Genomic DNA, 24,135 nt, shown 5'->3' on the forward strand with positions numbered 1-24,135 from the left:
GCTCTGTATCTAATTTAATAGGTGGACACTCAGTATTTTGTGTAGAAGGATAGGTTTTGCTTTACATGCGTCGCACCACATACATCACTCACTCACACATCCTTAGAAATATCACATCACATGTTATTTTTGACAACAAACAGCTCATAACAGATGGTGTAGAGAGAATTGGAAAACAGATTAGCTTTGAAAATAGTTTTTTTCAGCATAACAACGTCAGAGAGACGTCTCTAAACACTTAGCACTCTCTTAGCTTTACAACTCATCTCAGCTCATTTCAAAGTGGTCATTACAGCATAGGCTTTAAGAATCCTTTTTACATTTTAAGTCCTCAACACAAACAGTAAGACATACAGAAGACTTTCCGTCTAAAGAGCAGAAAATGAAGCAAGCATCTGTATTCAAGAGACGGCTTCATCTGAGCCAACAACCTCCTGTCCATGTGAACTGAAGTGTAGACTTGAAAAACCACCTGTTCACCGAATGAAGAAAAATATATTCAGCATGGGCCAAACACCATCACGTCTTTTTTTCTGGAGAGAACACAGAGAGTCTTTGTTGCAGATCAAGCTTGAAAAAGTCTTGTTTACAGTTGCAAATCAAATAATTGTAGCCTGTGGACATAAACAGCTGTTCACTCAAGCTCACAGCCAAACATGGTGGTGGGATTACGAGCAGGATCAGTCACAACTGACCATGAAAGAATAATTAAACTCAGAAGAGGCAAACTTGCTCTAGGTTTTTTTAATAGAGGAAAGTTTTCCAAAGTCAGAAGTTCTGTCTCGTGTGGTTTCCTGACTACTAGAGCTCAGCACACCATGTGGGAAAAGGCTGCATCACTTCATATTAAGGGAGGTCTGACACACTATTACAATATTATGGGTTATTCAGATGTCGTTAAAGATGTGGCGAGATTATCAAAGATGTTTTGAAAACACATTTCAAGCATTTAAAAATATTATTGGGTGTTTAATAATCCTCTGTTCTGGCTGTCTTTTAATGTGTTTGGACCACACAAAAATACTGTTTTGGAATTTGAGAACAAGCTGCAGAAACACAGAGTAGAAATGAGAATCACTCTGAACTGGAAAAGAGAACAGTCTAAAGACGACTCTGGAAGTTTGTAGTTTGTCACAGATAAAAGCTTTCTCTAATTCAGTCCTGGCCTCCTGCCAATGTGCGATCACATCTCCATCTGGGTGAAGTGATATATAGTTCTGACTCTACCATCCTCAGTCTGAAGAGGATGGGAACAGGAAATGCTCAATATCTGATCCACATGATGGAGTCAACCCAGCTGTTGAGCTGTCTCTCCCCCTGCAGGTCGTTCGGGGTGCTGCTCTGGGAGATCTTCTCCCTGGGTTACATGCCGTATCCCTGCAAAACCAACCAAGAAGTGCTGGAGTTTGTCACTAGTGGAGGCAGGATGGATCCTCCTAAGAGCTGCCCGGGGCCTGTGTGAGTACTGACAGAGTCCAGAAAAATAGATGTGCCTGAAAATATTCAAGTGAAGGTTTTGGGGAGTTTTTCTGAATTCTTCACAGAGACAGGATGATACCCTTATGATCGAACTCTATTTGTCATTGCAACAAGTACAACGAAATTGCAGTTACATCCCCTCCAAGACATATAAGAAAACAAACTTAGACAAGGGAAGACCAGAATGGGATAAACCTCTGAGACAGCTACCCAGCGCTCCTTTGACAAGATAAGAAATAACAATACAACAAGATTAACAACATACAGTTAAAAAAAAGTATACATTTATTATATCTAGGGATGCACTGATCACAATTTTCCTGCCAATCATCGATCACCGTCCTTTAAAAAGCCTAACCTGGCCATACCGATTTTTATTTTTATTTTTCACAACTGGCAGCATATACCTTCAATGTTCCAGTCTTATTTTATTGAAAATCATTGAACAATGCCTTTGAAACAATAAAATCTTTATGTTTTAACTTAAACAACCAATAAAGTGTCCTGAGTTTTAGGTCTCAGAGCAAAAAGCAACAAAGGCTGGCTGTCAGACCTTCCTGGAGGTATATAAGATCAGTTTTTTATGTAAGGACGGGCTGATCACCAGTCACCCCAAATTAAGGAATTCAGCATCAATCGATCGGTCGACTGATCAATCGGTGCATTTCTAATAAGTATTTTGATATAGTTATTGAAACAGATATTAGGTGTAAGAGTTTTTGTGTTTCTGACACTTGAAACCATGAGTGCAAACCATGACTGATGAAGGACAAAAAAGAAAAAAATCTTCAATAAGAAAATTAAAGTTCTATTTAAGTGGTCTGAAACATGATGTGCAGAGTGAAGTGTGACGTGTCTGACGGACCGTAGTTTCATAGTGTAGTTCTTGAGTTGCATTCAGGGCTCTGAGAGGTTGGATTAAGTTCTTGATTGTTCAAAGATGTGTTACAGTGTGACATGAGTCCGAGTCAGGTGCTTGTTAGTAGTTACACACCTGGTTTCAGCTCGGTCTGCTCTGCTGTAACAAGACATTTCTCTTTTCTCCTTCCTGTGTGCCCCTAATGACGCAGACAACCCAGACATTTCAATGTGCTGTTTTTTTCAGATGGACTGATTTTATATTCTCACAAAGTGGCAGAGACATATGAACACTCCTGCAAGAGGAATAGCAGCGTTCGCTGGGTTCAACTTCATTAATTATTTAAACTCTGAACACGTCGACTATCAGACTAGATTTAATAATAACTAATGCCCTGTGTACTGAACATCAAAGAGAGAGCGTCTTTAAATGTTTTCTCGTTTTTGATGCTGGATCACATGGCTGTACTCTGTACCCCATGTAGAAAATAGCCCTTGGTAGTGTGTGTGTGTTTGTGTGTGTTCATTGGGAGATAAGGAACAAAAAATTGCATCTCCCACTGATCAAAAAAATTCCATTATATTTTATCAGTCCAGATGTTTCTTCATGAGTTAAAGCAGTGCTGTGTGTCCCAGGCTCCCACAGTGTGAAACCAGGCTTTTGTTAGTCTGTGGCTACAGGGATCCCTGCTTCGGGGGATGAAAGTTAAAATGGGTGGAAAAATGATGAGTGAGTTGGGAAAAAATAGAAATGACACGTACGATGAGTGTCCAACAAGTTTGGCACCAAATGTGCAATAGTTCCTTTACTTCTTTGTCCACATTGAGCTCAGAAAACAGCATCCAGTTCCAAAAGTGTGAAATATATTGTTGTATCTTTCATGTGCTGGACATAGGATTATTATCTATGATGTATGAGGAAAAATGACATTTATGTGTGAAATTTGTGTCTGTGCAGTTATCGAATCATGACTCAGTGCTGGCAGCACTGTCCCGAGCATCGACCAAACTTTTCCTCCATCCTGGAGAGAATCAATTACTGCTCTCAGGTATGACTGACATTCATCAGCAGAGCTATGAAAATCTTTGTGTGTGTTTCAACGAGTCTGTGTGTTTGCATGTGCATATGTGTGTGTGTGTTTGAGTGTATGCATGCATTCATTCTCTTCCCATTCCAGGACCCAGATGTGATCAACACACCCCTGCCTGTGGAATACAGCCCCACCTCAGAGGATGACAGTGGTTTAATAATCCGCCCCTCTGACCACACCTCCACCAGCCTCACCCCTCTCCTCGTGTCCCATCCTGTTACCCAGGATTCCTCGCAGCTCGGTCTTTCCTCCCTCGGCTTGGGTTCCACCCCTCTACCCCCACAGCCGACAAAACCTCGCCTGCTCCTCCAGAGAACCCAGCCTGTCCACCAGGAAGTGACATCATGTCGTGAGACTCTGGAGCCCTCCTGGGCTGAGTCAGTCCCTGCTCCTGGTGTAGCAACAGCAGGGATATGCCCAGGAAGCCACTGGTTCCACCCTGAGCCTCCTCATCACCGGCCATGCTCCAGGAACAGCTCCTCTTCAGGGAGCCAGAGGCTAAAGAACAAGACGAAGAACCTGTGGAACCCCACATACGGATCCTGGGTTTTAGAAAACTTTAGGGGGAAGAAAGCTCTTTCTCACACTCAGTCCATGCCGCTCTCAGGCTCGTCTGCTGGAACCTCTAGCACTCAGGCCCCTCAGACCTGCAGCCTGACTCCAGAGAGCCATGATGCTGGATGTGACAACCCCTCCAGCCTCTGCACTTCCTCAGCTCCGTCCCCTTCATGCCAGGCCCAAGCTGCCATGAGCTCGTCCTCCCATAAACCCCCAGCAGGGGGCAGCAGTAAAGCTGGCATGGACCTGGCTAAACTGCAGAGTTTCCCATGTGGCAACGTCAACTACGCCTATGATGAGCAAAGTTACGAGGCAGAAAGCTTACCCCTGGTTAAGCCCAAAGCTTCAGAAACCATCACCAACACCAGCTCAGCTCCCAGTGTCTCCTCAGGAACCAGTCTGGGACTGACTTTAGGCCTCCACGCCTCCTCTTCCTGCATGCCCAAACTGCTGCTGAAACGCCACGCCAGCTACGGACATGAGGACGTGAGGAGACACACCAAGGCTGAGAAACCCACACGAGACCGAGACTCAGGCTTCTCTCTGTCTGAAGACCTCAGCGTTACCCCCTTCTAAGTAACAAACAACTGAAAAGGGGATTCTGGATGATAACAACCCGTGACATGAGTTCTGGATATCTGCAGCTAGTAAGAACAAACACAAGGGTCCTCACCACGGTCTGAGAGCCACAACATCAAATTATCAGAGTTCCTGGAATGCTGGAAAACACACTCAGACACTCACACGCCACAAACGCTCCTCTACACTGTGATACAAAGAGACTTCTGGTGCACTGTAAGCAGAACACTGAAGGCAACACGAGGCCCTGCACATCCTCAGTGACCACAACACATGACATGAATAACTGCTGTAAAGTCTGACCCTTTTATTTCTACTGTTTGGTTTAGTTGTGCTCTATTCATGAATGCTTTGGCAGTATTTTTTGTTGCATCTTGGTGAGTGAGTTTCTTTTTTTATTAGTAGTGTACAGAATGACCTAAACAAGCAGCAAAATGTTGAGCCATTGGGCAGAGAATCTCAAAGCATGTTGTGTCACACCAAAAAAAAGAAATATATATTTTACATTTGAAAGTTTCTCTAACATCCTGCATTTTATTAGTTTTTAAGGTTATGATAGTGCAACCAGGTAATCTTCCAGAATTCTAGTTTCCTTTCATCCTGAATAATGTGAAGAATTATCTACAAAACAAAACTATTTTTTGAATTTACTGAAATAAAAGCTATTCACATAGCATATAACCCTGAACAAACAGAAAAAAAACTATAGAAATAAACCTTCTTTATATTTGCTCATCTTTCTTCTGTTAGAGATCTGGGACACAAAGCCTTCACCAGCATAATAGGATTATAAAACATGATGATTTATTTATCTTTAAGTTAGTTACTTTAATTCTGCCAGGCTGATGCCCAAGGTTGGACAAATGTTTCTAAAAAATCACAACATGTTTCCTGGAAAAATATTGAAGATGAAATTTGCCACTTACCTCAAAACTAATTTCTTTTAGAGTGTAGTCCACCATTTTTTTTGCTGAGATCCATGGTCTCAGACTCAAAAAAACACTGCAAAAAATAGCGATGCAAATCTAAAGATCCTAGTTCTGTGTTTCTAAAGTGTTGTACTGGTTGATGAAGGTTTCGACTGCTCACACTGACATCTTTTTCATGCCAAACTTCATCAATCCTGATTATTTTACATGTTTCAAACCATGTTCCTGACTCTATTTCCTGATGTCTCAATATTTCCTTGTATAATGGACAGTCTCCTGAACATGTACGCTTGTAGAGTTTGCTGACAACCATGCAGCTGTGAAAATATTTGCTATTTTTGTACTTACCGTCATACACTGGACTAACTGTATTTGTAGCTGTTTCATTTGTATTCACTTATGTTATTGATGGATTTGTATTTGTAGTTGATCACTGCCATTCGATACCTCGACGCTGCATCTGCTGATGCTGATGCAGTACAGGTAGTTCCTATGTTTACTCAGCAGGGGGAGACTCTTCAGCTTTGGTATAGCAAACATGCTGCTGCAAGTATCTCAGTTGTTAAAAATATATACTCAGTATTTATGTTATTCTTATTAAATCCATTGGGTAGCTTTCGTTTTTTCATCCTAACATGAATTTTGTCTATTTGATTTTGTACCTTGGTCCCTTAATGGGCAAAGTATTGTTTTCTGTTCTAAGACTTGTACCATGAAGAAATGTTGACTTATTTGAAAATTCCCTCTAAGAAAAACATCCTTGTTGTTTTTTACCTGTTATATTGAAACATTTTTCTGCATTCTTTATGTAGCTGAGGATGTTCCACACCTCAACCAAAAGTGCACTCTATGCAATATACTGTATTTCACACTTTCATCTAACCTAACTGTGCCCTGAAAAAAATAAATATATATATTGATTGTATTTGTGTGATCGTTTGCTTAATATGGAACAAGAAAAGTTCAACCAGTCTGACAAAAATCCCTTTTTAAATAACATTTCCCTTTTTAATTCCATATACATTCTCATTCACATACATCTTAAACCAAACCAAAGGTTGTGCTAAAACAAACAGTGAAGTGTACAGCTCCTACACATTTTGTCATGGCACATGAAATAAAGGTGATCAGGATTTAATCATAAGATTAACTTAAAGTTTGATTACAGATAAAAAAACGATCAGTGGAAGAAATCAAACTGTTGTAGAATAAAGAGTTTGTTTGAAGAGTTTTCAAACTGAAATCCTTATACACTTTGTTTTTCTATAATGAACGTGTGTTATGTGCAGTAGTCGTATGACTATGAGGTCTGAGGCCCAGTCATGCATGAACTTAAACTTGAATGAAATCATATATAATGAACGGTTTCTTCATATGTATCATCCAATGCCTGAAAGGGAAATGCAGAATCTTTAAACTTTCACTTCTGTTCACCGTATGAGAAGTTGAATTAGTGTCAGTTTATTTGCTCATCTATCCAGGAAATAGTGACAAACTCTCTCTGCTCCGTGTATCTTTTCTGTCAGTGGTTTTAAAAAACTCTATCTGAGCTACGCTAAACATCGTAACATCTTCATGATGTTCACCAAATATGTCTGAGTTCCCTTCACCCCTCTAAAAGCCAGAGGTCACTGACTATCTGTTTCTTTGGTAACTGAGCAACATGTTTCTCCACTGGTCCCTTCACTGCTCACAATCTTCAGTGTTTGGATGAGATTTTCCAGTCCCCACAGGTAGCCGTCCTCTCGGTTGCCTTCCTGCCAGGGGATGTTGTGGTTCAGTGTCTGGCCCTCTGGTAGCCCTGTGGTCTTTCCAAAGTCAATAATCCAGACCTCAGCATTGCCCGTGTGGTCATGGATAAAGAGCAGAGAGCTGCCAATGACCTATGACAAACAAGAAGGGTTCATGTTAGCATGTGCTTACATTTCCTCTGCTCTTGTTCATCCAGATCATTTGTTCTAATAATGGTTTCCAGCAGGCATCATTTTAATCCTGGAGGTTTGTGGCACAACAGTCAATCCACTGAGTGGAAAATGATATTTAGGTTTTATTGTTTAATAAAGTTCAATAAAGTTTAACAAAGTGCATTTGTTGAAACTGAGACTGTTAGCAAATGTAACGATAAGCTAATAGAGAGTTCTTTAACAGTAACAAAAACTGCTAAGATGTTACAGCCTCAAAATAATAGTTAACCAGTTAAATAATAGGTAATAATGTTAAAAAATCAGATTGTTTTTGAAAGAAAAGGTAAGCTTGTCCTAGCAGGAAGACACTAAATTAGCATAGCTAGCAAGGGTTAAAGTAATGGATTGACAGCTGACGCTAAGCTAGGTCAAAAGCAGGCCTGAAGACGACTAGATTAAACTGATAGCTAGTTTTAAAGTAAAAGTTTAAAGTTAGCTTAAAGTGAAGGATAAAATTTGAAATAGATGGACATGTGTCACAGAGACAACTTGGTAGAAACTGAAAAATACAATGTTAGAAAAGCTAGTTAGCTAACTTGAAAGTAAAAAAATAAACAGCATAGACCAGCATCAAAACACAGCAGAGGAGACGGCAAAAGTTTCTTTGGTAAAACTAAGCTAACAGAAAGAAAGCTGAAAGAGATTTAATAGCAAACAATTCAGTTAGCTAAAAATCAAAAGTTTAAATCATCACCCAGGTTACCTTTAAATGCAAAACTGGCTAAAAACTCAGCTGAATTCAATGTAGGCTTACAACATTTTTGTAATAATCTTGAGTAGCATCCAGTATAGAAACATTCAGATGTTAGCATTCTGAATTGAAGAGGGGTTGATGACAATAAAGGAAACTTAATCTAATCTGACAGGTCTGTGGTTATGAAGCCACAGCTGTGCCGAGCACAAGGGAAATGAACTGATGTGTACGTGACCTGAGCTGCCAGATCTCAGCCAAACACGACAACTTCAGGTGTCAAATGCCACAACATGACAAATAACACAGATGCCACAAAAGCACACTTTAAAAAAAAGGTGCATCCCTGGAGAAAAGTTAGCTTTAAAGTGTTTTGAGGCTCTGAGTGTTTGTTGAACTTTAACTCGTCGCTCATCTGTGGATCAGTCATCACCTCGTGCTGCCTGAAGAAGTCAGATGTCTTCAGGGCCTGCTGGATGTCTGTCAGCCTGCTCAGATAAGACTCCTGTGTTTCAGGAGACAAAGAAAAGCATATCATCAAACACTGTAAGACTCAGATTTCATCTCTTAATATCTTTAATCTAGAAGCATCTATGAAAAGCTGTAGGTGTAACAGGGTGTAGAGAGCGTGTATACCCGGGAACCTTTTGTCATAATAGAAAAGTCAAACAGCGTGACAGAGTGAATATTTACTTTCTGCAGTTCAAACACTTTAAGGCTGTTTTCTTTCGGCAGACAGGCCCAGTCCCTTTTCAGACTGTGTCTACAAAATAATTTACATTTGTTCAAACAGTGAACACGGATGTGAGAGCTTAGCCCAGCGCTCTGTCCGTTTATGTAATGTTTTAAGAAATGCCTGTGGGGTTGCTTTGTGTATATAACAGTGCATTCTGTTGTTTTTCCTGTGTCCTTCATTAAACACATGACTACGCATGTGTACAAAAAAAATAAAGATGCCACGTACAATGATGCCGACGTTGTCTTCAACAAACTCCCTGAAGACCTGAATGACGTCCTGCTGCGATCGGGTTTTCTTGAAGTCAGTGCGACACGTCCCATCACTTTTCTGAAAAGAGAAGAAAGAACATAAATGCACAAAGGATTTGGGATAAAGACAGACATTTCTTGTGACATTTTTTTTTCGTTTGATGTTTTTGTGGTTTTGCAGCACGTAGAAATGATAGGACAGAAATTATTTGAAAATTGTGATTCAAGTTTGAAGCACCAATACAACATGTTAGCCTGTTAGCTCAGATTTAATCTCTTTCTCTATCAAACAACTGTCCTGCTGCTGACAAGTCTGAATCTGTTCTGTGTTTAGTTGTTATCTCAGTTTCAGATCCTTGCAGTTCACTTCAGTCCAGTTCCTCAGCTCTTCCAGCGTTCGTCCTTTATGTGGTGTATGTTTGCTAACTCCCAAATCAAAGCATGTGAATGCTGCTCATTACATCAAACTAAGTCGATTTAACCTCCAAATTTCAACTACAGGCTCAAAGATTCATGGCAGACACGCCCTCTACCTTGATGCCCTCTATCCTGAAGCCCATCATGTTGGTGGAGCTCATGCTCTCCCTCCACTGCATGTAGCGAGGTTTGGTGACTCCTCGTTGGAAGTGCTCCTGAGGAGTCGGCCCCTCACTGTCCACCTCCACCATCTTATTGTATAGATCCTCTCTTGGCCTGGGTCGCTCTCGAGCTCGGACCAGCTCATCCTCCAAATACGTCCTGAAAGAGACAGAGGAAGAGATGCTTTACTGGAGGAGTGTGTTTACAGGTTGCTTATTGACTTTCGATTTATTTGTCTGTTTGTTAGTTGAAAGTGGATTGATTTGTGTTTGCAAAAATACTTTTTCAATGAAAACAAAATTCAGTTCACCCTCTGACTGAATTGTATTAAATGGTAACCTAAAACTATGACATTAAAGGAAAACTTCCTGAAAATGGGGAAACAGTTATGAATAAACCAGCTGCAAAAGCTCAAACGATGTGTTGTCAACAACAGGTAGACCTTAAAACTAATGTAGCTCCAAGCCTGCAGGGGGCACTGCATTGGGCTGGACTTAGGTGAGGTATGTTACTGGAGCAGTATTTTACAAACAAGTATAGCCAACAGAGACAAACTTGGGCCCTTTTGATTTAAGGTGTTTGATTACACGCATTTGACGTTTGCAGAATGCAACTTTATGGGGTTATATTTGTTCTGATTGCAGCATGTGTTTTTTTTTTTTAATTTGCAGCTTAATTTTCCAAATAAATTATTTTGGAGACTTCACCCCCCCCCCCCCCCCCCCCCCCCCCCCCCCCCCCCCCCCTGACAACCATGCATCCAACACTTATCACGATACATAAAATAAAACATTTAAAAAATAGCTTGCAGAGGTGTTTGAGGGCTTTTCATCAAAGACTCTTTTCTGTTGCACCTCAAAAGTCTCATCCGATTTTTTCAATGATGTTCACCTTTGCAAAAATTGTGATCACTGATCTGCACGGTGTCAGGGTGCAGCCTTCAGTCTGAGTATTAGATTCTGCCCAGTAGTGTGTTCACACTTGGCTTATTCACACCAGAGTCGGTCACGTCCAAAAAGATTTGAATTTCAGTTTCAGTTTGTGAGTGTGCACTTCCTCTCTGAACGAAAGGAGGAAGCTGAGAGGAGACTCCAGTGCTGTGTGCAACCTTGTGAGAGACTGTGTGTGTATGTGTGTGCGCTAGTCTAAGTAAGTGGTTTTGCAGCACTGTGGTTGAGTGTTTTTGACAGAGGGGAGTCTCCAGGGACACCCTGAGTGTGTGTTTGTACGCGTTTCTGCATGTGTAGTTTCTGAAATACAAACACTCACACACACACAAACACTGATTAAAAACTAAAAGAATTGAACAGTATATCCTGACCTGTGTTATAATATGTGTGTCTGAGAGTTCAGTGACTCTGTGTGTGTGTGTGTGTGGGTGGTATGTTTGCGTGCATGCATCATGGCCTGTTACTCGGAAGCAAAGTTCTCCACTGAGCAGAGACTGTCTTCACCTGTGGATCTATGCATACACTAACACACGCATGTTTACACTCATGTGTGCAATCATGCGTATTTATGTGCAAGCCTATTTGGTATGCATGATTGTGTGTGTGTGTGTGTGTGTGTGTGTGTGTGTGTGTGTGTGTGTGTGTGTGTGTGTGTATGTGTGTGTGTGTGTGTGTGTGTGTGTGTGTGTGTGTGTGTGTGTGTGTGTTTGTGTGTGTGTGCTTGTGCCTGTGCACGCGATAAAATGAGGCACCCGCCCCGCAGTGGCAGGAAGCCAGCATGTAGTCTGCAGTTATAACAGGTGTTCCCTTCAGAGCACAAACACTGCAGGCAGCACATGCTGTCACCAGAGTGCATCAAATGTCACAATTACAGCTTTCAGAAAATGGGGATCAACAAGAACATCACACACTTTTATAAAGTTATCTTACATAATCAAGTATTGACTTAATATTTTCATCAAAATAAACTACAAAGACATGCATCACTTTAACATCAGTGCATGATTATGGTTTCCAGTGATGCTAAGGTCCCTTCCGTACCTCACGCCCATCTTGCAGTCCATGACATTAGGGAGGTCAAAGTTGGCCAACAGGTCAGTCATATGAAGGAAGGACTCTCCATCTTTTTCCACGACTCCATGATAACCGGGCACAAATGGGAGCAGAACATCCCCCCTCAGCTTCTCGAAACACTGCATCTCATTTTCAGAGAACTTCTTCAGGATGGTGCCCTCGTCTGCTGCTTTGAAGTTTCCTGACATGAGACAAAAAAAAAGAAACTGAAACTCTGGGTTTCACAAACAGAGGGGAAGAAAAGATGAAATGTCGAACAGGGACGTAAGAGAACAAAAAGGACAAATGGATACAGTTCTTTCAGTGATCTTAAGCCTGAGTGGGCTCTTTATAAAATTACTGTTTTATTCGGCTGCAGGGAAACAATGTTGAAAGAAGACCACAATCATTCATGGCAGAAAGTGTCTGCTCGCCTGAAGTGTTTTAACTGTGACTGAGTCTCTTTTCTTCTCAAAAGGAGCTGATACAACAACAACAACAACAACAAAAACACTGTGTGATGCCACTTAAGAGTGTCAAAGACTGCACCAAAACAGGCTAATCTTTGTGGCACGAAAAGCAAAAACTGGGACATAAGAGGCCCCAGGAGGAGGTGTGAAAGGTGTTGTGAGTATTGTTTGATGTCCTGTACAGGTTGTACCTTTATGCCCGGCCAGCTGTACCCAGTTCACTTTCCTCCTGTGGGTAGCACTGAAGGGCCAGTGGACGATTGTCTTTAACTTCCACCATGGCGGCTTGCTCTGGAGACGAAATGCAAGAAAACAAACAAGTGAATACAATAATCGGGACATATCAATAATAAAAATGCATTACCCTGGTTTCTGTTGATCCCCAGGCTGCGTCAAACGCTTGATTATGAAAGGCTGAAAACTGATAACAACGGTTGTTAACTTAACATAAGAGATTGACACCAAGGACAACCAGATCACACCAAACACAGTATCAGAAGGATCAACCAGAAGGTGTCAGGCACATTTCTGTAGTCTATGGCTTTACCTGCTCCTGTAGACCATGTGGCAAAAGTGTTTTTTTCCAATGAAATTGATGAGCAACTGAAGGATATCTTCAATATTAAGATATTTTTTTATTTCTTTAGATATTATTTTAGGTATAATGTATTTCGAGATTTATTTGGAGAGTACAGGACTGTGGATTTATGGTTTGGATGAAAAATAAGACCAGAGGAGGAAGAACATGGAGAAACTAGAGAGGGATGTTAAAACCATAGACTGTATAAAACATGGACGTCACCCGTCTGTTTCTGAAAAGGAAAATGAAAGATATCGGCTATAGCGGCCATATTGGTAGTAGCAAGGGCTTTGCCTCCAGCCATAGGGCGCCCGTCGGTCACGTGACCCTTAGCTGTGCCTCTTTTTGGGGGAGCTCGTGATCTTAATTTCCTCTGAACGGCCGCGTTAGAAAAAAATTCACCCCTGAGCAGTGGGTGCCGGTAGTAAAATTAGCGACTCAGACAGGAGACGTTTTTTGAACCAGGCTGTAAATAAGTTAATTTCTGCTTTGAAAACAGCTTTTTTGGCTTGGTGTGTATGTGACTTCTGATACTTCTGGAGCCAGCCTCAAGCGAACACTTGAGAAACAGCAGATTTTAGCACTTCTGCATTGTCTCATATTCTCAGACTAGAGGTTGCCACTTGGTTAAAACTGGTTATTAGAGGTGCACCGATCACAATTTTCTGGCTGATCACCGATCACCAATCTTTAAAAAGCCCGACCTGCTGATACAGATTTGGGCCGGTATTGATTTTTATTTTTATTTTTTATAACTGACAGCATATACCTTTAATGATCCAATCTTATTTTATTGAAAATCATTGTACAATACTTGTGAAACAAACAGTGAAGCAATGATCAGTTTCATATGTAAGGATAGGCTGATCACCAATCACCAATCACCAATTACCAATCTCCAATCACCGATCTCCCAAAATTAAGGAAATCAGCCAGCCAATCGATCAGTGCATGTCTGGTTATCCATGTTGAAACGCTACTCCTACAAATTTCTACAGATTTTTACCATTTAAATTGTTAATAATTCAGCATTTTCGGGAGGTGTGTGCATGTATTTTCAGAACTTTTAACATTTTTTTCCCCACTGAAAGCAATGGCGATGTTGCTGATGGACTCATACGGGGTTAGGGTTTAGGGTTAGGGCTCAGCATTTGGGGCTCAGCATTTCTACATTCAGCATATAAATGCAGACCACTTTACTCACTCACCTGAAACATACATTATCCCATATCTAAATTAAATTCTGTGTCCGTTAATGTGCGCATGATGATCTAATAACAAGAAGAACTGCTTTATAGTGACTTGGTCAGTTCGACCCTATCTGACTAAAATCAGAGTATACAAGCAGTTTTCAGCAGTAGAGCTGATGCCAGGCTTTGTTCTCCCCTCACTGAAACCTCACATCTAGGTCACTCAAATGCCATTTCTGTGGAAACTTGTATCTGTACCTAACATCTCTACTCAGCATCTCTAGCATTATAACTGCGACTCTGATTCACAATCTGCAGCGGTCCTCTAAATTCACAGACATAAGGCTGCAGCAACTGTGTGGCATCATAGCTTTTAAATTCAAGACTGATTTCTGTTTTCACACCACATAAAACACGCATAATTTGTCATGCTAAAAGGAAAATCTGCAGCTTTTACACCAACATTTCAAGGGGACACTACACTTGATGCTAGCCACTCTTCTTCCACTCACTTGTTAGCAATGTCGACTTTTTTTTTTTTTTTTTTTTATTGGTGTCGTGTGACTTTTTTAAACACAACAATGTATGCACTGCATCCAAACAAAGCAAAATAAATAAAGCAATAAATTTGAAAAATGACTGACAGCTGAATTATCTTCTCCTGGCAGAGCTGTTTGCTTTTTCCCGGTTGTTTGTCAAAGGACTCTACTCCTACTGCCGTCACTTTCTCCTTCTTTCTCTGTTTGTCTGTCACTATGCACACACACACACACACAGAAACGCACACACAAATACACACAAACACATACTGAGAGAAAACACAGTAACAGCTTGCATATTTCACAGACAGTGCAGTTTTTCACACTTGTGAGGAACTGCTTGTTTTTTTCATTTCCACAAAACTCTTTAAACCCCTCACACACTGACAGAATTATATTTCCAGACACATCTTCAGAGGAGTTAAAAGACAAACGGAGAAACTCCCAGGTATTCAACAGGAAAAATTCCACAATCTCTGGGCTCTTATCTTTGGGCTCTGGAGAGGTCATCTTATTGTGTGTTCAGATTAAAACAGGAAATGAAACAGGGACTCTCACGCTCCAGTGTCTTCACCTCCTCAGTAATAACACAAGCCTGCAGCAGCAGACGCTCTCTGTTAAATGTCAGCTGATTTGCTTCACTTAATGTGCTGCTGCTTGTTTACTGATAATATCAGAGTGGAGGTGTTCCTCTTCCACTAACAGGCTGTGTAGTTAGCTCTGTTGCTTGTTTTTTTTCATGCAGACAGACCCATGGAGAGCTTCCTTTGAATAGACACTATTCCCATGTTAACATTTGGTTGTGTTATGTTTGTTGTAAAGTAAAGCCACGTGGTGTAACGCGTTTTCTCAAGCAGGGCGAGGATGGAAACTCAGAGTTTTTACAGAAACAGAAAAACCCTGTCTGTGTTTACAGTTTACACATTTTACTGACTTTGACAACAAATGACGAGAAACACGACTGGTCGTCAGGTCAGTCGTGATGACAGGAATCTCAGGAGTTTGAAGTGATAACACGGCTGTCGCTCTTTTAAATTCAGCTCTGCTTAGAAGTTAGGTTCAAGATTGCTCAGATCAGAAGAGCCTTACTTTGAGTATTCAAGATATGAAACTTCAGAGAAGGTATGATTTACATTCCTGACAGATGGTTACTCTTCTGTACAGCTAATCTGCTAATAAATTGGATGAATACTAAAGAAACAATCCTCCAGTAAATTCTTCTCATTTCTCTAAAAAACATAAACTGTTAAAAGCTTAAACAGGCTAAGTATTTTGTATTTTTCTTCTCTTTCAAATGACTTCAAATAACTTTTTTTTCCTATTGAGCACTGTGTCCATCAACTAAATGTATTGTTGCTATATTACATAAAATCACCCTATCAAAATAATGGCCTAAGTCATTTTTTCAAGTTTTGGGGAAAACACAAAAACTTTACCAAATTCAGAGCAAATTATATTTATTATCATTTCAATCAAAAAGGCCTTCACAGAAGATGACTGTTGACATGCAGAGAACATTGTGTGTCAATCATGTAGCATTAAAGAATAAAGTGATTTAGGCCAGTTTTTCTAATATTCTAGTCTGACTTAGGCTACTTTAAACTTGGCTTCAACTTCCCTTTCATTCAATAGTGCAAACTCAAAACTGAAATTACCCTGAGTTAAAGCAAACAAATGCCAGGTAAATCAAATTGGTCAGGAGGCAGTCCCTTTCCTCACTCCTCCAGGTCTTTTTTGCTGGGTTTTTATTGAACTTCACCCATTTCCAACACCCAGTTTTGACAACTTTTTGAAACCTGACCATTAACTGTCCTTTAACCCCATAAAGCAAATTCAAAATGTAAATAGCTCAAACCTAAATTGAACAAATGTCAGGTAAATTATATGTTGAGTAGTCATACACATACATCTCCTACCAAAAAGCAAAACTGCACAGCACCTGTCACCCTGCTGTTGATTTCTCTTCACTGGCTTACATTTTTTGCCAGTGCCAGTGGCAGCTTGAATCAAATTCAAAGCTCTTCTTCTGGCTTACAAAACATTGACAAGAATAGCTCCTGTCTTCCTGGGGTCCCTCATCCAGGTCCACTCTCCTTCTCGCCCACTATGCTCTGCTTGTGAAAGACGCCTGGTGCTCCCAGCCCAGCGTGGCTCTAAATCTCTAGCCAGACTCTTCTCCTCTGTTGTTCCCAAATGGTGGAATGAATTACCGAACTCTATACAATCCACAGAGTCCCTTTCTACTTTAAGTGATGTCTGAAAACTCATCAGTTCAGGGAACACTTAGGCACTGAATCTGACTCTTCTCTTCTGGCAAAAAATGAAATAAAAAAAATCTTCTTGCACTTAATGGTAGCACCTGCAGCCAGAAAACTTGTAGCCTTTTGTCACACATTAGGTTTTCCCTTCTGTCTACTAAACCCTTGCTTGTATTCTACATTGCTTTGGACAAAGACGTCTGCTAAATGAAACTGTAGAAAACTTTGAGGGGTATTGTTGCCTTGTGCTCATTTATGTTTGGTTACATAAATAAGTGGGCTAGCCAGGAAAAGGTAGCTAGCTCTAAGTAGCTAAAATTGAAGTTAAACTGTAACTTGTAAAATTTAGACTAAGTTGCTACACAAAATTTTACCCCAGCCTTTTTGATAGTGAACTTAATCATTCACCAGCTGGAACTGATGTTTACGGCTTCCATAATCAAAAATTTTGATTGAGGCTATAAATAAAATGGCCTAAGTAACCTTCTTGACAAGGGCCATTGTCCTATGGGGCATAAAAAGCATGATCATTTTAGATAAAGATTTAAGACATTTTACCAGTGATGGCCAGCATTATCAAGAGATAATTTAAGCCAAAAACTCAATTTCCTCAAAAAATGACTTAAGCCATTATTTTAATAGGGTGACGATGAGTTAGCTCACAGCACTTTCTATAGCTACTGCTTCTGATCAACAGTATTACACAAAAATCAACAACTGAGAAGTATCATGTTCTAATAAGAGCAGAGACTTTTTTGTCATTGACAAAGTAAATACAGGAATACCCACCCCTACTTGAACTGAATTGCTCATTGAGGAAGAAGGGACACCAATGAGCACAGATCTGTTCCAGAAGTTGAAATATTTTTGTCTGAGGGCGCCTTGAACTTGACATTACAAAACATCACACACTGAGGGCTAGGTGCTTAAAAAACACTGAACTGCTTTGGTTTGGTTAAGGAAAAAGGCACTGATGTTACAAAAGCTGCAGTAAGTGGACACAGGCCCTCCTTCTGCTGCTTGTTGTGCTCTCAGTGCTCTTAGTATTTCTACCATAGCCTTTTGATTTTGATTGATCTGTGATCAGAGAGTGACACCGATGAGAAGCAGCATTCCAAAATGAAACATTATCATCTGAGAGCCATCTTCACACTGGTGAAAAAGCTGACAACATTTTTTTTCTTACCACTATGAGCACTGAACTGTGATTTTATGTAGTAAACAGGTGCTGCAAATACCAGCAGTGGACACAGGCCATTAATGAGTTCATTGCTGTTGTTCTTCAACTGAACCAACATATTGCTGTAAATATATTTATAAAATAAAGGTTCAGCATTCAAAACCCTAGTGAAATAAATATGCAATGGCTCACTCGGCAAAATGTACAACATTCTGCTCCACCGTGGGTGGAGCAATGTTACATACCTAAGTTTTTAGTTTTAGTCCCACATAAGATCTAGCATTGAAATTTAGTCCAAAAGAAGAAACAGCAACTAAAGATCAGACAGTTCTTAACTTAAGATGATCAACTGAGCAGAAAATTTGCATTTGTTACCAAAATATAACTGAGACCCTCTGACTCTTCACGTTTTCCGTTCATCACAAGCCAAAAAGAGTAAACACTCATTCAACATAGGTTCCACATTATAGTTTATCATTGTTTACGATCAAATCTTAATTTTTCAGTTAGTAAAGCTGTATCTGCTGATTTTAGAGATAAACAAGCACTGTGGGCAGCTTGATAAAAAGAAAAGCAGTCATTTTAAGGCTAATAAAGTTTTGTTTACCCTCCTAAGTCAATAGTTATTACTCGGATTAGGCTTGTGTTTGCTTGCTGGCTGGTTTTGTTAGAGGCTCTCTGCTTCGTCAGACACGCCCTTCTGTTGTAACACTGATGTGTGAGTGTGTGTCTCTGTGTCAGTTTGTATGGGTGCGTGTGTGTTAGTTTGAGTGTGTGTTTGTGTGTGTGTCACTCTGACACGTGCTGATCTGAGCAGTCAGAACAGCTAAATGACTGAAATCTAATTTTCCATCACTTCATTTTCTGGTGACAGTGAGACGGTGTGAGTCAGTCTGCCAGGTGTTGCTGGTCTGCAGTCACATCTTATTCCTTCTATGTTAATCTGAGCTGTCACCTCTGAGTGATAATTAAAACCATTGTAAGACTGTTATTCTGCTGAAACTCTGAGCCCGTTTTTACCCTGCTGCCTTAAAGCTGAAGAGTTTTTAAGCATGAATGCAAGCGTGAGTAAGTACTTGAGCACAAGAGTTTTTGACTTCCTGAAGTGCTTCTTCGTTAAATGTCAAAGGCCAGGGCTCGAATTAGCCACGAAAACACTATATTACACAATGACTTGTTAGCCTGTGCTGACATGTGTGTCTGTGTGTGTGTGTGTGTGTGTGTGTGTGTGTGTGTGTGTGTGTGGGCGATCCTAAAGGGTAAGAGCAAATTTATATCAAAGTTATGATGCCTTTGAGGAGCAAATATACAAAGGGTGATTTATCTGCTGAGGAAAGTGAGCCGCACAAGTGGACAATGTGACACTGAGCGAACACTGGAAACATCCTCACCCCCCTTCTCCTTCTTTCTCTCTCATGCAGACACACACAGTTACACAGGCTTAATGGACAATGTGTATTCACTGTGTTTAAAGGAAAGTGACAGCCACAGACCATGCATGGAGAAAGCAAAGAGAGCAGGGAAGTCTTAAAGACGGAGTGTGGTGGTGGTACTGTCAACAAAAAGGAGATTATAGTAACCAGGAACAACTAGAGATGACTCATTGCCATCACACACAACTTTCCAGAAATCACACACACAAAAAGTGATCCATCCCAATCTAGATGCTCACAACTAGAGTTTGTGTGTGGGAGAAGGCGTGTAAAAACGTATCGTTTGCATGTTAAGACTGAGTAAGTCTTATTAGGCTTTATCAGCAAAAACTGCCCAGGCAGATGTATTCCACCCTCAGCATCTAATGAAGTTAAGGTAAAGGCTGATCCTTCAGTGATGAAGGGAGCACGCAGTATTTAAGGTTAGAGATTAAGCCTTCAAAGCAGCAACCTGTGAAGAACCTTATATTTAGCTTGCAATACATGCATTTTGGCACAAATGCACAAATGGAAAATGGGGGGAAAAAACAGCACAGAGAAAAAGTCACAAAAACAATCAAAATGTGAAAAAAAAACTTTGACCAAAAAAAGTTGTTGAATTGTGAATCTGTCAGTTCCTTTTACTGAATCACTGAGGTGATAAGAGAGGCTTTTGTAATACTTAAGACCACTGTCCACTCAATGTCTTGAGTGATCCTGGGGGGTCACAACTGTTCAAACTGCAGACATTTACTTCTCAGTGCATCATTTCTTTTCTGCAAAACTTTTTCTTGATAATAGTAAACGCTGTTGTTGTCATCCTCTGTCACTGCAGACAAAGATCCCAGTGGTTTACTGCGAGGAAGTCGAACAGTTTGCTGACTGCTATTTGTGTGCTGCTGTGCTTCACTGTTTGGTTTTCGAAACATCAGCACTTTTCTGTAACATGAGAGTTAAAGGGGATGCAGCTTTGAAATAACAGAAGGGAAGTGAGGGCTTACAAATGTTTCTGTTCTTGGATGCCCTTTGTGGGAAGAGTTAAGCTTATTTATCAATGCATTGTGAGTATTTTACAGTGTTTTGAGAATTAAACATACTGCAAGCTATTTGTGACATATTTGATCCTGAACCCCTTGAAAAAACAAAATAGTGATCCATGACACCTCCACCTGAGGAACCACTTGGATAGCCCTTTACTTTTTGTATGAAATGGTTAAGTTGTCCTCACCTCTCCTGTGTCCACCAGAGGCTCTAACGTGACGATCCCTTTGCTTTTGCTCTCGTTGTCACTCAGTAAATCATCCTCGGACTCCGCAACGGAGGAGCCCGTGGAGGAGATGGAAGAGTTGGACAGTTTCCTGCGCAGGGTACCATCCACCGGATCCTCCAGATCCTCTTGCTGCATCTCCCGTGAGGAGCCGCCTCCCTCCGGGGTGATGGTCACCTGCGGTACCCGACGAGCATCCATCACGAGAGGCGCTTCGGTTGTGGATGAAGCGCTGAGCTGAGCGGCTTTCTGCACCAAATCATCGCAGATCTGAGAGGACTTCCCGGCTGTTCTTCTCTCTGGACGTGAGCCCTCGGTTAAGGGAGTTCCAGATATCCCCAAGTCTTTAGAGGACTTTCTCCTGTACTCTTTGGGCATTGGAGATCCTAGGTGAGAGCGCACGAGAGGCGCAGAATCGGTTTAAATCAGCCTTCAAATCTGGTCATTTCACTTTCAGAACCGCACTCTGAGCTCAGGTCTCCAGCAGGTCCTCTACGAGACTTCCTTGTTGTTTATTGCACGAGTTTGCAAACAGTAGAAAGCTCCGTCAGTGTCCCTGCTCTTGGCGTACTGTTGTAAAGGGGAACCCCTCTCAGGAGGTGGAGTGGCTCGCGCTTCGACGCGATTCACACGCGCGCGCGCCGGCGCACTCCTTCACACAACTGTACACAGACTACCTTCCGCATTGACTCTACAGCTTCCTGACTGAAAGGTTAAGGCAACCGACACGCCAAAGTTTGAACTGAACTTCTCACAAGCTGTCCAGTTTACTAATGAGTTCATTACCTGCACAGTTTCAGTTTTAAACCAACTTAACACCTTAGAGTGTGGCGATTTTTACGCAAAAATACAGTTTGAAATGAAAAACACAAACCAACCGTTATGTAGGACCGAAAACATTTCGGTTGTGTGACTTAATTTTTTGTTATCTCCGGTGGTCTGACTGAAGAATACAAAAACTAAAGTAAAGATGTGGTTTTTTTCAGTAGTCATCATGGCATCAGGAGGGGGCGCTCCTGTGCATCTTAATTGCTCACCAAATCGCATTTCTCTGCAAGAACAGCGTGGGGAGGATATATAGTTTAAAAGTAGTTCACGGGAAAGGTCAACAAACCACTCAACACACCCATTGTCATCGTGGTGACTAAGCAATTAAGAAATGATAATATTTTTAAAAATATATTTATTTTAGTTTAAAAAACGTATGTTTTTTTACTGCCAGTGAATACCTCATAACAATAAGATAAATGTATTTTATGTTCTCACAGAAAAGCAACCTGATATATTCAGTGTACCATAATTACACTGAAAAGTGTTAAGCTGCATTGAATGTCTTGTTTAGTATACCCTTTTACAATGTTATCCTTAAATAAAGCAGGCTACAGATAGCTGATGTTGTTTAACACTTCAGTATCGTGTATAACTGCACTGGTGGCAGGTGAAAAGGGAAGAGACTGTCAGATGTGTTGTCAGCTATGAGGGTTTTACACTCCTACAGGCTGACTCAGACGAAGTGACATTGTCCTGTTGATAGATGAAGATTGGTCAATATTTACAATACAGGTCTAGTACTATCTAATGTCCCCTTGAACAGTCCCCAACTAAAGCTCCTGAAATAGTATGGGAACCATTTCACGTTTCTTTCTTTCTTTCTTTCTTTCTTTCTTTCTTTCTTTCTATTTTTCTTTCTTTATTTATTTATTTATTTATTTATTTATTTATTTGATTTGATTTTTGGAATACAAAAAGATTTCTAACACGTAATTTATTATTATTATTTTATTTTTATTATTATTATTATTATTATTATTATTATTATTATTATTATTATTATTATTATTATTATTATTATTATTACTATTATTTCTTCCCCCCTTTTGGTTGATTTTGTTTCTTCATCTGGTGATGCATTTGTGCCTGTGTGTGTGTGTGTTCAAAATTGTTGTCTGAATCAATAAAAACACTGTTGAGGGGGAAAAAGTATTACCTAATGTATTATCCAGCATGACATGCAACCTTTGGTTTGAATAATTTTGAAAGAATAATGTATGAAAATTGTCTACAGCAGACTTTTCTCATACTAAACCTTCTATTTTGTGTCAATATGTATCTTGGTTTTTTTTTTAAATGAGCTAAAAATTTATACATAGCTCTACAGCATTAAAGAATTTAAGTTAACAAAGTAAATGTAAAAACCAAATACATGTGCAAAGCTTATAACAAACACCACAAGTCTGACAGAGGCTTTCTTTGTGTGGAATTGGGACATAACCCGGCTGAAGTTCTCCAGTGTGACTGCAGATAATCCAGCCCAGCTGACTTTGGCTTTGAACCAAACTGGGAGTAGAAAATAAGGCCTAGAAATAATGCATACACTTAGTAGATGCAAGCAAAAGAAGTAATCTTTGCAGACTTCCCTGTGACTTTTGTTTGAGTTCAAAGGCTTCACAAAATGTGTGTAATGTCAACAGAGAAACGATTGGATTTAGGAAGGAAAACTGTCTCTGGATCTAACAATGATTGTTGTGGGAGTGTACATTGAGAAAATGGTTCATTGTGTTAGTAAAACACTGTATCTTAGCAGAGTAATATCTCTAGTTAGCAGGTTACTTTGGTCATAAAGGCAGCATGATTCACACCTGTAGTACAACACAAGGATTGAAATTGAAGCCTTGTCAAATACAGATTTAATACACTTGGTGTTTGCATGACAAGCATGTCATACAGAACTATTTAAACTAATAAATGTGTCAATTTTACCATTATGACACAACTTCAAGCTTATTTTGTTTCAGACTTATAATATCCATGTAGAAACCATACCCTGGTAAATGTCTCTTTACTGCCACCAGCTGTTGATCAGTGAAATTGTCCAGTGCCATCAAGGATGTAGATCCTTTCACTAGCTTTAACAGGTAGAAATAAAGCAGACACCCACCCTAAAAAACAGTGCTCGTATGGATTATTCCAGGACAGACATGCTGGATATCTTTTAGATGTGATTTATGTGGTTGGTCAGTGTGTTGCTCTCTACTTTTACCTGTTCCTCCAAGGTGATGAAAGTGGATTGCAGGGACGATACTGTAATTAAAAGAGGAAAAAAGAGAACTTTAAGTATCTTTTCCACACAAATGTACATAAATATCTAAAATTAAGTACTACATGTCAGACCACACAGAGATTTCATATTTTAGTTCAGACAAGTTTAAGGACTCTGGATCTGCTGCTAGAGGCCTCAACATCGCCATGCAGCTTGTATTGACACATTTCAATTAGTTTGTTCTGGTAACTTATATGAGAACATATAGTTGTATGGATAACACTGTTACACATTTACAACTTTCTCTTGGGGTGTCACAGGACCAGCAGATCATAGAGAGCTAAAAGAAAATGTAAAGAGAAACAGGAAAAAATTGATGGATAAAGTTGTAGCTTTTAATGTGTGTATTTGCTCTTGTTTGTTTTGTTCAATACACATACACTTTGGTCTATTTTCCCTGGTTAGTATTGCTTTAAGTTAT

At 40.2% G+C, this 24,135-nt stretch overlaps 2 protein-coding genes across 2 annotated transcripts in view; one reads left to right on the top strand and one right to left on the bottom strand.

Moving 5' to 3' along the window:
* The window catches only part of ltk (leukocyte receptor tyrosine kinase), a 66,094-nt gene extending 59,675 nt beyond the window's left edge, over positions 1 to 6,419 (top strand). Inside the window, exons 27-29 of the mRNA XM_074692722.1 lie at positions 1,324 to 1,458; positions 3,296 to 3,386; positions 3,516 to 6,419. Coding sequence (XP_074548823.1) covers positions 1,324 to 1,458; positions 3,296 to 3,386; positions 3,516 to 4,562 — 1,273 coding nt within the window. The 3' untranslated portion in view covers positions 4,563 to 6,419. The remainder of the gene's footprint in view (positions 1 to 1,323; positions 1,459 to 3,295; positions 3,387 to 3,515) is intronic.
* Positions 6,420 to 6,504: 85 nt separating this feature from the next.
* Positions 6,505 to 21,190, bottom strand: itpka (inositol-trisphosphate 3-kinase A). Its single transcript, XM_074692328.1, has 7 exons — positions 20,576 to 21,190; positions 12,380 to 12,479; positions 11,707 to 11,920; positions 9,670 to 9,874; positions 9,114 to 9,215; positions 8,583 to 8,654; positions 6,505 to 7,377 (listed from the first exon to the last, which is right to left on the bottom strand). Exons 1-7 carry the CDS (start codon positions 20,990 to 20,992, stop codon positions 7,123 to 7,125), a joined length of 1,365 nt encoding a protein of 454 aa, XP_074548429.1. The 5' UTR covers positions 20,993 to 21,190; the 3' UTR covers positions 6,505 to 7,122.
* Positions 21,191 to 24,135: the final 2,945 nt, after the last annotated feature.

The sequence above is a fragment of the Halichoeres trimaculatus genome, unplaced genomic scaffold (assembly GCF_033239565.1).
Source record: "Halichoeres trimaculatus isolate MK-OKI-2021-1 unplaced genomic scaffold, fHalTri1.1 fHalTri1_scaffold_17, whole genome shotgun sequence".
Taxonomy (NCBI): domain Eukaryota; kingdom Metazoa; phylum Chordata; class Actinopteri; order Labriformes; family Labridae; genus Halichoeres; species Halichoeres trimaculatus.

Coding starts and splice junctions, on each gene's coding strand:
- itpka (XM_074692328.1), bottom strand. CDS start 20,992: ATGCCCAAAGAGTACAGGAGAAAGTCCTCTAAAGACTTGGGGATATCT. Junction 12,480..20,575: donor CTCTGGTGGACACAGGAGAG/GTGAGGACAACT, acceptor TTTCGTCTCCAG/AGCAAGCCGCCATGGTGGAA. Junction 11,921..12,379: donor ACAGCTGGCCGGGCATAAAG/GTACAACCTGTA, acceptor GTCTCATGTCAG/GAAACTTCAAAGCAGCAGAC.